The sequence below is a fragment of the Mirounga angustirostris genome, unplaced genomic scaffold (assembly GCF_029215605.1).
Source record: "Mirounga angustirostris isolate CCGP_5_RB_7025 unplaced genomic scaffold, mMirAng1.0.hap1 SCAF_1, whole genome shotgun sequence".
NCBI classification, from domain to species: domain Eukaryota; kingdom Metazoa; phylum Chordata; class Mammalia; order Carnivora; family Phocidae; genus Mirounga; species Mirounga angustirostris.
Window position 1 is genome coordinate 130980020 of NW_026991709.1, and position 16114 is coordinate 130996133.

At 36.3% G+C, this 16114-nt stretch overlaps 1 protein-coding gene across 12 annotated transcripts in view; it reads right to left on the bottom strand.

Moving 5' to 3' along the window:
• TBC1D5 (TBC1 domain family member 5) overlaps nucleotides 1-16114 on the bottom strand; it is a 587897-nt gene that overhangs the window by 79059 nt on the left and 492724 nt on the right. For all 12 annotated transcript variants that reach the window (XM_054504439.2, XM_045903863.3, XM_064588415.1 and 9 more), the window contains one exon: nucleotides 8540-8625. In XM_054504439.2, coding sequence (XP_054360414.2) covers nucleotides 8540-8625 — 86 coding nt within the window. The remainder of the gene's footprint in view (nucleotides 1-8539; nucleotides 8626-16114) is intronic.

The window sequence follows — 16114 nt, forward strand, 5'->3', positions numbered from 1 at the left end:
GTAAGATTGTCTTCACATACCTGGGGGCTTGGGCCACACCAAATAGGTTATGCTTACAATGGGATTTCTGGTTAAAGTCTGTTTTTATTCAACCTGGGTCCTGTGCCACTCTGGATTAGTTTGACCTCTGAGGGGATCGCAGACTGAGTAGCTAATGTTAGTCACACTGTTGCTTCATGCCTACATGACTGACCCCTAATAAAACCCTCGGGGGACACCAAAGCTTGGGTGAGCTTCCCTAGTTGGCACTTACCATGTGCTGTCAGATGTTGTTCCTGGGAGATTTAAGCACTGCACTGGGACAAGACAATTGGAAACGTGTACCTAGTTTTTCCTAGACTCCAACCCTTTTCCTTTCCTGATTTTAAGCTGTATCCTTTGGCAATAATACACTGTACCCATGAGTATAACAGCTTTCTGGAGTGCTGTGAGTCCTTCTAGGGAGTCACTGAAACTCAGGGTGGTCTTGGGGACCATCAAAAATGGAGACTAAAGGGAGGCAAAGGTTTCTTAGATAGGAAACAAAATGTACTAGCCATAAAAGAAGAAGACTGAGCCATAAACTTGACTGAAATAAAACTTTTCTGATCATCAAAAGACATCATTAAGAAAATGAATAGACAAGCCACACACTGGGGAATAATATTTGCAGTACATATATCTGACAAAGACTCCTGTCCAGAATATATAAAGAATTCCTAAAATTAAAAAAAAAAAATAACCCACAAATAACCCATGAAAAATAGGTAAAAAACTTGAAACAACACTTGATAAAAGAAGATAGACAAATCATTGGTAAGTTATGAAAAGATGCTCAACATCATTAGTCATCAGCAAAATGCAAATTAAACCACAATGAGATACCATTTCCTTACCAACTGGGAATGAATAAAACAAAAAAGATGATGATAGCAAATGTTGGCAAGGATGCACAATTACAGATGTTATACAAAGATGTACAAGGATGCAAGCAGTTGGAACCCCCATGCATTCCTGATGGGAGTAGAAAAAGGTATAGTTACTTTTTAAAGGTTTGGTAGTTTCTTATAAAGTTAAACATCTATCCTATAGAGCAACTGAATTTCTAAGTGTTTACCTAAGAGAAAGAAAACCATATATCCACGAACAACAACAGCAACAATAAACAACATCAGAACACCTGTACAAGAATGCCCATGGCAGCCTTAATCATAATACTCCAAGTCTGGAGCTAAGCTGGTATCTATCAACAAGAGAATAAACAACTTGTGGTATGTTCATATAATGGAATACAACTCAACAATCCAAAGGAAGGAACTATTGCTACATGCAATATGGATGAACTGCAAAGACATCATGCTGAGTGAAAAAAGCTAGACACAAAAGAGCACACACTGTGTGGTTACATTTATGTGAAGCTCATGAAAAGGCAAAACCAGTAGATGGCAACAGAAATCAGAAAGTGGTTGCCTTGGGATGAGAGGTTGCAACTGACTGTGAAGGGACCCCAGGGAACTCTGAGGTGAAAGAAATGTTCACACCAGGTATATTGTTTAGAATGGTGGTCACCTGGATACGCAACTGAGACTGAACACTTCCGATTTGTGTACTGGTGTACATCATGCATAAATTTAAAAAGAAAAGGAGAAAGATCTATTTACTCTGGACTAGACAGGAGACAGTAATACCAATTTACCTAAATTGGTTAGGAATTAACAACTCTCTTTGCTACAACAGAGCACTTCAGACATGGATGTATTCATAGCACAAGTTATTTGAGCACACAGATTTCACAAAGTTACATTTATAAAGAAATCAAGGTCCTCTGAAATTCTCATTAGCCAATTAACTACTAATACTGATAACCATGGACTTCCTGGCTTCACAGCCTAGGGAATATTATTAGCAATTATTTCTTTACCATATTTTAGCAAGAAAATACTTCTGAACAATTGCAGTCATTATGGAAGTAAATATAATAAAGCCTAATTTAAAAAAAATTTGTTGATCATATAAAATGGAAATTGTCCAGGGGAATTTTATAATGCCTTTTAGGTATTCAAAACAGTATTTATTTACTTAATTATTAAACTAAATATTTGTTAACCACTATGAACAGTGCCAGGTACTGTGCTAGGAATATGAAGATTCTAAGATGCAGATCCTGACATCAATATGAGTTATTCTACAACTGAAGGTAAAAAGCACTCATTCATTTCACTAATATTTGAATTTGTTCTCTGTGCCAGGTACTGAAGAAACAGTAGTGAATGATGTAGGTATGGTCGCTGTTCTCATGAAGCTCATCATATTCTAAGACAAGATTGCTGGAAGGATCCTTGGGCTTCCTGGGACCCTGCACTTTCTCAGGACATTCTAGTTAGGCCAGGCCCAGAGAGGGACCCTTCAAAGGGCTGAGATCCTGAACCCAAGAAGAGATGCAGAATTATTAGCCATCAGGCATTCTGGGGTAAGAATGGACTGGATGCCATCACTCTTCAGTCTTGTGGAGCCCAGCTGAGGACTCTGGGATGTATCTTAAGAGCTCAGGGTACCCTCCTTATAAGAGTCTTCCTACCCTGGAGTCTGGCTTCCTCTTAGATCTCAACCAGGGTTCCTGACAAGAGGCCTTTTGCAGAGGGCCTACCTACCAGAATTATAATTCTGGAATCTCTCATCATTGACATGAATTGTTTAAACCAAGCTCTGACAGGGGGGCAAGGGAGAGCTGGGGTAGTTAGCACAGAGAATGTTACTGCAGATCGGGTGAGTTGAGAGATCAGGAACTAAGCTTGGTATCTTCTATCTTTAAAACGTTGGTGGCATGAAATTGCTTCGGCAAGTTAAGAGAGCGGCAGTGTGGAGCCTGCGAGAAGGCACTGCTAGATAGAGGGACACATGCTCTTGAGGCACCACTGATGTCTCGGCGGCCACTATTTCACCCCCTCTGCCGAACAGAGAGAATTACACATTCTGAGAAATTATGTCGTGTCATTTTCAAAGCAGAAAATCCATGAACATTCTGGAATAAAGAAGGTATGTGATTCTACTCTTAATATAAGCAACTGCAGTATTTAAAAACTATGAAATTCTGTTCCATGTCTACTCAGTTGGGCATTTTAGTAGTTACAGATTCCTAAATAAATTGATAGGTCCTTCTGAAGACTGGTCACAAATTAGATGCACTTATTTTTTTTTATAGCAGCAATTTCTGGTTATTTAAGGACAAAATTGGAATGAGAGTTGAGTGTTAAATTGTCGTTCCGAGCTTAAAAGTTGAATGAATAAGAAAATGTCAATTCCCATTTTTAAAAAGAAATTTGCAAGTAAGTAAAATCAGAGCACAGTGAATATTATCCACACACGTAATGGAAAATCTACCACTAAAATACCTAGGCACTTGCTTTTAAAGACTTAATTATAGCAATCCATGGTAAAGCAGAGACGAGAAATCAGGCTTCTTGATTTCTAGAGATATTCTTATCCATGAAATCACATGTCATCTTTGCATCCTCGTCCCTTATTTGGATAAGCAACACAAATAGAAGTCCATTGCCATAGATATAGCAGGTATAAGTTCCCCGCTTTTCAGGTGTCTGCCTGTCTCCTGTCTATTTTCTATTTATTGATCACTACTGGGGGTTCCCACATGAATCTGTCCCCCTCTGGATCATTCCCATTCCCTCTCTTGCTGCTTAATGACAGCCCCAATGCATTAACTCTTTAAGAGCCTCTAAACAGCTAAGAAAGTAGTTAAAAGGCTAATTATGGCCGAAGGGCTCAGCCAGATACAAGTATTTTAGGCCTTAAATAATGAAATGGGGACTTTACCAATGGTTTCAGAGCTACAGTGGTTTTTGATCATGGATAAACAAACTTCCAGGGAATTACAACATGGTGGTTAAAAAGAATTGGAAGAATCCTTTGGTAAGATTAAGTTTGGGGCGCCTGGGTGGCTCAGTCGGTTAAGCGTCTGCCTTCGGCTCAGGTCATGATCCCAGGGTCCTGGGATCCAGTCCCGCATCGGGCTCCCTGTTCAACAGGGAGCCTGCTTCTCTCTCTACCCTTCCCTCCTGCTCGTGATCTCTCTCTCTCTCAAATAAATAAAAAAAATCTTAAAAAAAAAAAAAGATCAAGTTTGTCTTAATTTATACCTCAACTGGCGACCAAGCGTATTCATGCACCTTCACCAATGCTAGCTTACGCATTCATTCATTCATTCATTCATTCATTCATTCATTCATTCATTCTAAACCACTTTATCGAGGTATAACTGATATACAAACAGCTGTGCATATTTAATGTATACAACTTGATGAGTATGGAGATAAGTAAACATACATGAAACCATCACCACAATCTATGCCATAAACATATCCATCACCTCCAAAAGTTTTCTCTCTCCTTCTTTATTATTATTGCTTATTGTTTTACTTTTTGTGATAAAAACACTTAAAATAAGATCTACCCTCTTAGCAAATTTTTAATATATATTAATTAATATAGTTATTACCTATGGGCACTATACAGTAGATCTCTGGAACTTACTCATCTGTGGCTCATTTATTTTTAATTTTCTAATACGAAAGGTGAAAATGATACTTCATTGGTATTTTAATTTGCATTTCTATGACTAATTATAGTTTGAATAGCCTTTGAAATGTTTATTTGCTGTTTGAAATTCTTTCACTGAGTGTCTACTGTATTCCAGACACTATGTTAGGGGCTGGGATATAACAGTTAACAAGACAAAATGTAGAGTTTACATTTCAGTGCAAGAAACAAACAATAAAAACAATAAAAACGAAACCCAAGTCATTTTTTTAACCATTTCAGTTAGTAAGAATTGCTATAAAACACAAAACAAAAATAATAACAAAGTACAGAGTAAAGGGGTCCATTATTTTAGATAGGGTAGTCAAAGAGAGGTTCTCTGAAGAGATGATATTTGAACACAGAGTGAATAGTAGTGTGTCATGTGGATCCTTGAGGAAGAATCCAGGCATAGAGCAAAAAGGAAGCTCAAAGCTCCTGAAATGCGAACATGTTTGTTTGCCTGAAGAATAGTAAGCAGGCCAGTGTGGCTGGAGTCCAGTGAAAAACAGGAAGAATGGTGGTAGCAAAAGGGGCTGGAGAGATCGGAGGCCAGATCATGCAGGGCTTACCCTGCAGGTCATTGAAAAGGCTTTGCATTTTATCCTATGTATCTTGGGAAGTAATTGAATGGTTCTGGGTAGTAGAGTGATAGGATCTGACTTATATATCTGGCTGCTATGTGGAAAAGGTCTATAAGGAAGTGAGAAAGTAAAAAGACTAGTTAGGAGACTAGTGGTGACTTGGTATTAGCAGTACAGAGGGAAACGTGATTTCTTTCAGGATATATTTTGAAGAGGATTTGCTGATGGACTTGATGTGTGATGTAAGAGAATACAAGTCAAGGGCAATTCTAAGGTTTGATCAACTGGGTTAGCTATTTATTGTAATAGAGAAACACAGGGGAACAACAGTTAGAGGAGGTAGAATCAAGAGTTTAGTTTGGAAAGTATTAAATTTGAGATACATATGGGACATTCCAGAGGAAATACCGAGTAAGCAGTAGGACATAAGAGTCTGGAGTTCAAAGGAAGAGGCCTTACTAAAGATATAAATTAAGGGCCCTTCAGTCATAAATGGTATTGAAAGTCATGAACCTGGACTGAGATCCTCTAGGGAATGATTGCAGTGAAGAAAGGAAGTCTGAAGGGTGTTCTAAAATTTATAAGCAGAAAAGGAGGATCCAACAGAGCATGGCATGAGATGGAATGGCCAATGAGATAGGATTTCATGTTTCTTGAACTGCATAGGTTCTGTATACATTAATGATACTAGTTTGTCAGTTACTTACACTACAAATTTTTTTTTTTTTTTAAGATTTTATTTATTTATTTGACAGAGAGAGAGAGAGCACAAGTAGGCAGAGAGGCAGGCAGAGGCAGAGGGAGAAGCAGACTCCCTGCTGAGCAGGGAGCCCGATGCGGGGCTCGATCCCAGGACCCTGGGATCGTGACCTGAGCCGAAGGCAGCTGCTTAACTGACTGAGCCACCCAGGCGCCCCTACACTACAAATATTTTTCCAATTTTCCATCTGCTTTTTGTTTCAGTTTATTTTTGACATATCTACTTAAAAACAGTTGTGTAGTAAAATGCACCAGTCATCCCCTTTGTGATTTCTTCCATTATTTTTAAGTTTAAAAAGTGTTCTAATAACAAGAGATTGGATAGACACTTGCATTTTATTTCTATATTTGCTTGAGTGTGCTTTGATTCAGTTGGGATTTGTTTTGGTATATGATAAGGTTATAAGTTGATACCTTTTCAAAAGATTTGTCAGGTCTCCCAACACCATTTATTAACTCTTCTCACTGGTCCGTGATGTGTTCTTCATACACTATCTTTCATTTGGTTCAGCTTCAGTTTTAAGCTTTGAAATTGCAATAGAGCTGGTGAAAAACCTTCCTTCCAGTCATCACAATGATATTTTGTATAAGAATTTCAATATGCTTGCAAGTAACTGCTAAAACAGAACCAACATTTTGAGAAGAAAAATACAAGGACAGAAGGCTAAATAGAAGAAAGATAAAACATGAAGGGTAGAAAGGAAAGGGTATAGCCCATTTTCTTTTTTGAAAAAAAAAAAAAAAAGTAGACATTGAAAAATGTAAAAAGATAACAGATGTATACACACATTTTTGTTGAGTAGCTTCCCCATGCCAGCCATTATCCTCAGTGCTCTCAAGTGTTAGTAAGACAACGTGCCTGCCTTCAGGGGTCTTAGATTTTAGTGGGGAAGTTGGGGGGTCAGATGACACATATAAATGAAGTCTATAACTTCAGTGAGTAATGAACACTATGAAAATAAGATTGGGCAATGAGGTAGAGAGTGAGTAGGAGAGAAAAAGGCCAAGGGGCCTCTCTGAGGTGACCTTCGGGCTGAGCTCTAAATCATGCAGGAGCAAGAAAAGAGGAAGGAAGGAAGGCTGCTCCAGGAGGGGGGAAGAGCAAGTGCAAGAATGGGAATTAAGAGAAGGGGAGAGTGGAAGGAGTGAAGGTCACAGAGAGATTATGGGCCCAGGAAGAACACTGGATTATCAACACTAACAAGTAGCCTTTGGAGGCGTTTACGTTGGGGGTGTGACATAATCTGTTGTCAGTCGAGAGTTATTCAGCTGTTATGTGGAAACTAATCTGGTGGTGGTGGGGTCGGGGAGAATAGGGGAGAGAAGAAGGGATTCTAGCTAGAATGATCTCATATAAAGAAGTACCTAAAATACCCTGTTGTTTTAAACATACCAAAACTAAATACTTGACACGATAGGGTAGACATACAAGTGACTAGACTATAAGATTCCTGGGGGCAGGAGTTTTATCTGGTTTGTTCACCAAGTAAAGAAGGTCTGGCATGCAATAAAGATTTGTTAAATTCAATGAACGAAGTGACTATGGAGAATAGCCTTGTATTAGTGAAACAAGAATCCAATGAAATGAACAAACAGAAAGAGCTTCAGAGAAGCCTCATTGGTTACAGAGCTGGTGTCACAATGACACAGCACATCAGAACAGTGAGAAGGATTTCCATCAAGGATGGGTCATTTAAAAATAACATTACACTAAAACAGGGTTTAAGACACGAGTTTCAATTTAGCCACTCTCTTGGAAACTTCTTCTCATCCCCTAGACTGTGGGTTTCTATGTGGCAGGAATTATGTCTTCTTTTTAACTCTCCAAGTAGGAGCAGAACACATCACGTGTGTGTACTCCATAAATGTATATTTAGGCTGCTGGAATCCTACTGAAGAAAGGCTAGCACATAGGCAAAACGCTTAAGGAAAAGAAATTCGGACAACTTGGCAGCATTTACCATTACTAACATTTTAGTCTTCCAGAGTAAACTTTGAAATTACATTCTAATTTGAGATGGTTCTGGTTTGACAAGTTAACTCTTGAGACATCTGAGTACAGTATTATGAAAGAACTAAACTGTTCATCAACCCTTTATGCCAATGTTAATTTCTTTTAAAACTAGAATTTTAATGTTTTTTTATTCCTACAGTGACCCTTAAAATTTCTATGTATGTAATCACAAATGCACACACAAGATGCATTTATAAGCTTATTGTGTAGTTCTAAAGACAGTTGGGAAACCCAATTTTAATTTTGTTACTGAAATAATTTAAAAATATATTATAGAACTGCCTCTTTTCAATCAACAGCAAGGATCTAGAAAGAGATTATACAAGTAGGCGCAATTTATTCAGGTTTATTAGTGTTAGAAAAATGAAGTTGCCTAACTTGAAATTATAACAAATACACTTCTATTTTTCTTCTTACCATTGACATCAATGTATACATTTTCTCATGCCTTTAAAAAAACTCAGATATTTTATTTAGTAAAGATGTCATTGCATGCATTAACCACTGATAGGCTAAAATCTATAAATTTGTCAGCAAATGTGTAAAAATTCCTACCATCTCAGAGAACATTTTTGTGGCTCATAACTTTCATCAGAGAAAGAGGACTTACCGGCTTTTATTCATGAGGTCTGCTCCGCGTGCTTTGTAATAATCTAAATTTGGATGGAATTGGTAAGTCACTGGTCTTGGATTTCTCTACAGAAAAGAAAATTTTAAAATGTATAAAGCTATTTAAATTACACATTAACACATACAAGGACAAAAACAATTGTTTTTATATTCTTTCAGGAAAAAATACATATAATAACAAAGTTCAGTAATTAGTGTGCTTGGGTTTTGCTTTCATAGTTGAAGTTTTACCTTAAATGATCTTAGTCCTGATTAAACAATGAAATTATTTTATATATTTTACTTTTTTTTAAAAAAAATTTATTTATTTATTCATGAGAGACAGAGAGAGAGAGAGAGAGGCAGAGGGAGAAGCAGGCTCCCAAGGAGCAGGAAGCCCGATGCGGGACTCGATCCCAGGACCCTGAGATCATGACCTGAGCCGAAGGCAGACGCTTAACCATCTGAGCCACCCAGGCGCCCTATATATTTTACTTTTACCTGTCTCAAAGTTTACATAGATTTATTCCTGTCATTACATTTTTTTCCCAAGTACACTTAATGCACAATGTTGTATTAGTTTCAGGTGTACAATACAATGATTCAACAATTCTATACATTTCCCAGTGCTCATCAAGATAAGTGTAGATTTATTTCTGATGATTTTGATTGCTTTTAATATGACTTTCCAAAATACAATGAGATAAAATTCTGATGAAGCTGAAAAATTACATGAGATGTAACAGAAGCACAATCTACACGAAGTGTTAAGAAAGCTGCATCTTAGAGGGAGAGTAAAAATCTGTTAATTTTTGATAACCAGAATGCTAACTATGCCCACTAGATGGCACACCGAGTCTTTCTTCTCCAAAAATGAATGTGTTATTTTAGAATTCAGCAATTCTTTTAAAGTTAGAAATTTCTATGTCATCTATTCTTATATACGAGTTTAATCAGTACCCAGGTAATGAAAATATTAACAGGGTACCATCAAAATATAAAAGCAAATTGACCAATGCACATTTTCATAAAAACAGCAATATACTGGCCTTTCTGGCATTTGATATTACTCACAGACATTGCAGAAATGTCCTGAGATCATTAGGTCAGGGTTGTCTACCTAAATATGTTACTATCACTTAATGTGTCTATTATTTAAATGTGTCAGGCTCCTCATAGGCAAATAAAAATTAAACTAATTCTAGTTTATAAAAATGCAGCATGTTAATATCATAACTTAAATGAATACCATCTCTAAAATGTTAAACTACGTATATTTTTCATTAAAAAGTTTTACAAAACTTATAAATAAATGTGCTCCAGTGTTTACTTGAACTTATAATTCAAGTTAATAATTAGGACTTTGAACTAGAGCATGCCCTGTCCTTTGAGAGATCTATCTAGACATAGAAAGGCTTCATTTCATCTTAATAGAAAATTACCAATATGCTTTGATATCAATCCTTGAAGCCATAATCCCAAGGCACTGATATACTTGTATGTATGTGGGGGTTATATAATTACTAAGGTTAAATTGTTTGAAATTCATCAAGCTAACAAGCTGCATCTTAATGGCCATGATGGACCTTTTCTTTTTCTGCTGAAAAGAGAACATTTACACAGCTCAACCCTTTCATATCTCTTCCAAGTCAGCCTTAATCATCTGACAAAAATGACAATCCCTTGATTTAGCTCCAGCTACTACTCCTCTGGTTTGGTATTCAACACAGTTCTACAATAATCAAATCTGAATTGCCTTGATGAAGATAACTGATGCTTCCATGACTACCATACTATTAAGTCTAACAGTGCAACTTTTCTCTCTCTAGGAATTACATGGGTTTCCTCGTGGTAACTGATGACAACCTGGACCCAAGTATAATGGGAAAATAAAATAGAGGTGAAAGCCACTGGCAGATTGCCAGCGCATTCATGATTTATTTAAAAAATTAACTTTCGCAGGACTATCATTCATGACTAATTTTGCTCTTTATTCTCACTACCTGGAAATACATTTTGTTTTTGCTAATATTTAAAAGGCTTTTCTTCTCTGACTCCCAACAAACTAATAAAAGATTATGTTACTTTTTGCTAGAAAACAATGAAATAAGGGATTGCATGGAGCCATTTCTTGGAACATCTTTATAAAGAAACGACAAGCAATTCAAGACACGAAGTGCTGATCTATCTAAGCACTTAAAGCCATTATTAGGAATAATGATCTAACTTGAACATATGAATGAGGCTCAAGTATTGCTTTCACAGAGGCCTATTTAAATTCCTAGGAGACTTACTAGTGTCAAAGGGAGAGGCAGTTTAAAGTATCGCTGTACTGGGATGAAAAAAAAAAAAAAAGAATCAAAAGATGATGCTGAAAAACAGCATTTTAAATGTAAGAAAATAAAATCAGAGGTTATAGTTGAAAGTTATTCAATAGGATTTTGAGATGATGCTATTACTAAAACGTAACTCTATAGACATAGAGATGATTAAGACTAGCACTGTCCAACCGAAATACAATGTGGGTCACGAATGCAAGCTTCATATGTGATTTAAAATCTTCCAGCAAGCACATTAAAAAAAAAAAAAAAAAGAAAGAAACAAGTTGAATTAAATGTAATAATATTGTATTTGATTCAGTATATCTAAAATGTTGTCACTGTAACATGTAGTCAATGTAAGAATCCTTGAGACAGTTTACATTCTTCCTTTTGTACAGTCTTTGAAATCCACTGCATACATTACACTTACACCACATCTCACTTTGGATCAGCTATACTTTAAGTGCTCAAAAACCACATGTGGCTTGTGGCTCCTGTAACAGCACAGAACCAAATGTCTGACATAGACATAAACCAACGTGTGGCTGTAAAAATCAGTATGTAGAGACATGAACAATAAATGGGCACAAATACTTTGATATGTTAAGATTCAGTCCTGACAGCTCTTCAGTTTGCCTATAATTCTTCTCTTTTAATTAAGTTAGTTTTCTGAATAAGGTTTTAAAAAGTCAAGAAATTTTGGAACAATATCCTTTCACACAGCTATGTACTAAAATGATAACAATGGTTTCCTTAGGGGCATGAGATTAAATGAGCATAATTCTAACTTAACACAACTGAAATATTTTAAAAGTAAAGAGATACTTGCTTTTCTTATTTAAAGGGATTTTTATCCAAATAACATTTTTATAGAAATGTAAGTTCTGATTTTTAATTTTTAAAGATCAGGAATTTCCTTTAAAATATGAGCCAGTAGAATTCTACATATATAAAACTCTGTATGTAAGAAAGACCGGACTCCATGACAGTTGTAATTTTTCATCATACAGGACATGTGATGTCAACAGTTTTCATAGTATGTCTTTGCATGGACCGGAACAATTACTAATTATTTTAAATCAATTTTTACACAGATAGGATTTTGACTATTATAAGTTTTTCCAAACCAGTGTGCATTAAAAAAAAAACAAACAAAAAACCAAAAACCTCTTGTTGTGGTGAATTTTTCTTTGTAAGAAAAACAACAAAATGGTGATCATAACTGACACTGGCCTGCGTACGGAGGAATACCAATTATGTTCCATGACCTGGGAAGTCTATATAACTATACACAAAGATGCAGAAATCACAGATTCAGTTCACCCTGAGTTTACCATGCCTTTCCTAGACCAACCCAGATGGACTCGAGATAAATCTTCTATAAGATTGCAGCTAGTTAACTTCCCAAGCACCAGTCACCAAATTCTTCTCTGTTAACAAGCCTTTGGAGCTCTTCTTAAAGGTTTCTCTTCAACATTTTATTTTGTTTCAGTATAAGAAGAATGCTGAAAATCCCACCCATGGCATAGACAGGCTGGATTTTTGGGAGGCATCTTAAAGCCTTATGGACAAAATGACTTCCAGAAGCAGAAACAAGTGTCCTAAAAGGAAGTATATGGGAAAACCAAACCAAACCAAACCAAACCCATGCTGTATTTTTGAATTTCCAAAAATGCTTTTGTTAATTTGGCATGATGACAAAATCAATTTACAAATAGTACGATAGCAATCAATGTAAGGGATAAAAGTGATTGAAACCTATTTAACCTCTCCATTGCAGTTAATGTTCTACACTTCCAACGTCTATATTATATGCTAGAAAGCTGCTCCTTAATGGAATTTCAGGTAAAACACCCTCTCCCTTAGGAGTATGACTTCTGACGGTGGCCACCTCTCCTCTGCTCTCCTCTATAATGGAGGGAGATCATAGATCAGCATTATCACCTCCCTCCTCCTGCAACCTTTATCCCCATGGTAATATTTTAGTTTTTTTTTTTTTTTTAATGAAAGAGAGAGCACATGAGAGGGGGGAGGGTCAGAGGGAGAAGCAGACTCCACGCCAAGCAGGGAGCCCGATATGGGACTCGATCCAGGGACTCCAGGATCATGACCTGAGCCGAAGGCAGCCGCTTAACCAACTGAGCCACCCAGGCGCCCCAATATTTCAGTATTTTAAAGTTCATGCTCACTTTGTGTGGTAGCATACAAATATTTAAATGCTAACCCACCCTAAGTACAACTAGCTATAAGATGCTAGAGGAATAATTAACTACAAGATGGCACGTGACAGTTTTCCTTGTTCTGAGCCTGGGGATATCAAACTCATCCAACAAAGGTCATTACAAATAGTACTTTCTAGATTGATCCCTCAACTAAACTTATCCTCACTTGAAGATGACTATCTCCTTTTGAATTGTTATACAGAGACCACGGAAGGAAAAGAGTCTCAAGTATTCATCCTGCTTGGAACAACACAATGCCTTTCAAAGGGCTGGCTATTTACAAACACATGTAGAACTGACAGGAGCAAAAGAAAAGCAATTCCCTGTGATTCCAGTGATCCCTGTTCTAACTTAGGAATATACCAGTAGGAGTTAAAGTCATATGTTAAAAACAGAGGGACTAGGGGAAACATAACATCACTCATCTGCTTTAGAGGCACGGGCTGCTGGCAGGGGAGGCAAGGGATCAGGAGTCCGTGAGGCTCCTGCTTGGATCCCTGCTCCACCCACCACTAGCTGAGCCCCTGTGCCATGTGAGTTACACCCCTAGCCCTAGTTTCCTCATTGAAAACCTGTGGTGATGAACATGAAGTGTGCAGTACAGTGCTGGGCACTTGATAAAAACTCAATGAAAAGGATGCTATGATTATCTCCTGATAAGGCTGACAAACAGACATTTACTATGAGAGCAGATTTGATAGTCTGACAACTTAAAATGCATGATAAGCTATAGGTAGGGAAAGTGATGCTTCTGAAGATTGCATATAAATTTAGGGTAGATATTTATCAACCATGACATTTTTAAAAGCAAAAACACATATTTAGGAAAATATTTCGTGTATACTGGATCTCCTTTGTGGGAAGAAAGGCTGTTTTGCTTCTCAGAATAAAAGTCCATGCATTTATAAATTTTAAAAAATTGTAAAGCCGTATTAATGCACATTTGCTTGCCACCTTATGAGGTTATAACAATTAAAGTGATTTCCTGCAATATGTCCAAATTATTATCACTTTTATAGTTTACTGATCACAATTTTACCTTAAACTAATAAAGTTCCTGTAGCACTTGTTTAACAGAAAAGATTGTTTACAAGATAATGCATGTTTGGCATGAAGAAAAGAAAATATTTGATAAATGAAGAATTACTTAGTTTTCATTTCCCTATTATCTTGCTACTAACTCTTAATTTTTAGCATGCCAGATTAGAAAAGGGTTTGAAAAAATAAGGCTCAGAAGGAGAAGCAGCACTGTAAAAATATGTCGAACATTTCTCTTTGATGAAAAATGAAACTCTTATTTTAGTGAATATGTTATTGCCTCAATGCTGGGGGAAAAGCAACTGTCATAGAAAAACAAATTGCTCAGCTGTTTATAAGCAAAAAGCTCTGGGGGAATTTCTTGGGACCCCAAAGGCAAAGCATTACAGGGTTATGCAAACATATGTTGCAGGTGTTTTAGGGGAGACAGGTGGGCAAACCTCCGCCATGGAAGAGGAGTTAGTTTAATACGCTGTAAGTGAAACGAGATAACCCAAATGCATCCAAGTGCGGGGATGCCACGGCGCCAGTGAACTAGGGCTGTAGAGCAAAAACTCGCCCTAAAATTATCTTGTTAGTGCCAAGCAAACAGAATTTTTCCCTTCTTGTAGTTTTATAGAAAACAAACACTGCCAATTACTTTTTTTTAACTAAAGGTATTTTAAACCTGGAACAAAGAACAGCCTGAAATAGCAGTAATTATCCAAAAAAAAGATAAGGATGAAGTATTGTTGCCTTTATTTAAACAAATATTCCTAAGGAGACAGTTTGTTGTAATATCCCCTCTTTGGTTCACTAGGCAACATTAGATTTATCATAATTCTCCTAAAGCCTAAGATATTTCTATATTAAAATGCTAATTTTGTCTTTTCTTTTGCCTGTAATTAAAGCTGGGGAAATTTGTAATCTGATATTCACTGATTGCTAGAGGGTCCACAAAGGTCTCACTATTTCTGTTTCTTATTGCCACATATTGCCCTCTTCATTAAAATTAGGTACAGTAACACAGTGGATCAAAAAGGCAGACATTATAATCCTAAATGCTCACAAAATTCCCATTTAAGAAAAAAATATATGTATAAAAATAAAATAAGTGATATTAGCTGGATATTGCTGTCAAACCTAGACTTGCTATCTTATTTCCTTCCTCGTCATTTATCCGAGAGTTCATTTTCTTTTTATATTACTTGTTGAGACAATACTCATTTTACTACACATACCTGTATATAAATAGTGTATTGAGCTATGCCTTGCTATCTAAACCACTTTTCCTTTATTCTTTAAAACAACTCATACCATGAATTAAATGTCAAATACTCAGTATAAAATAAACTCACAAAAAAACAGATTTGGAAAAATAAAACCTAGTTTGATTGTTTTGCAATATTACAAATCCAAAATGTAGATACAAGGCATTCATTAAGTTAACATAAAGAAAAAAAAAATCTTTTAAGAAGGTTGTAAATTAGAATATTATTTCAGTACCAGGATTAAAATGACCTCTGGTTTATATCCTAATAATTCTGATGTATTTTGATGGGAAATATATATAATGAGTACTAGGCATTAAGAATCTTAGTGTAATTGACAGAAATATTTAGGTAATTATAATCTATGCATCTACAGATTAAAACTGAAAGTGAAAATTTAAAAGGTCTTAAAAAGTTTTTAAAAAAAGGAAGCAAAAAATCATTAATTGGGTAAAGACACAGACAAAACCTCTGAACCCATGCCAGCCTCATTTTACATACTGAATAAGCCCAATTCCCTAAAGTGACATCCCCATCTATACCCTGGCAAGCCGAGATCTCAGATGGCAGAGAAGCATTTTAAACCACCTGTGCGTTATGCTCGACTGTAGCTTCACACAATAAATAGACACCAAAAGAGAAATAAAATTTTTTCCTTTTTTAAAATATATTTACATTTTTGAATTTAGCATGTAGGAAGATGCCAGATTAACATGCCCCCCAATATATGTATGTATATATATAT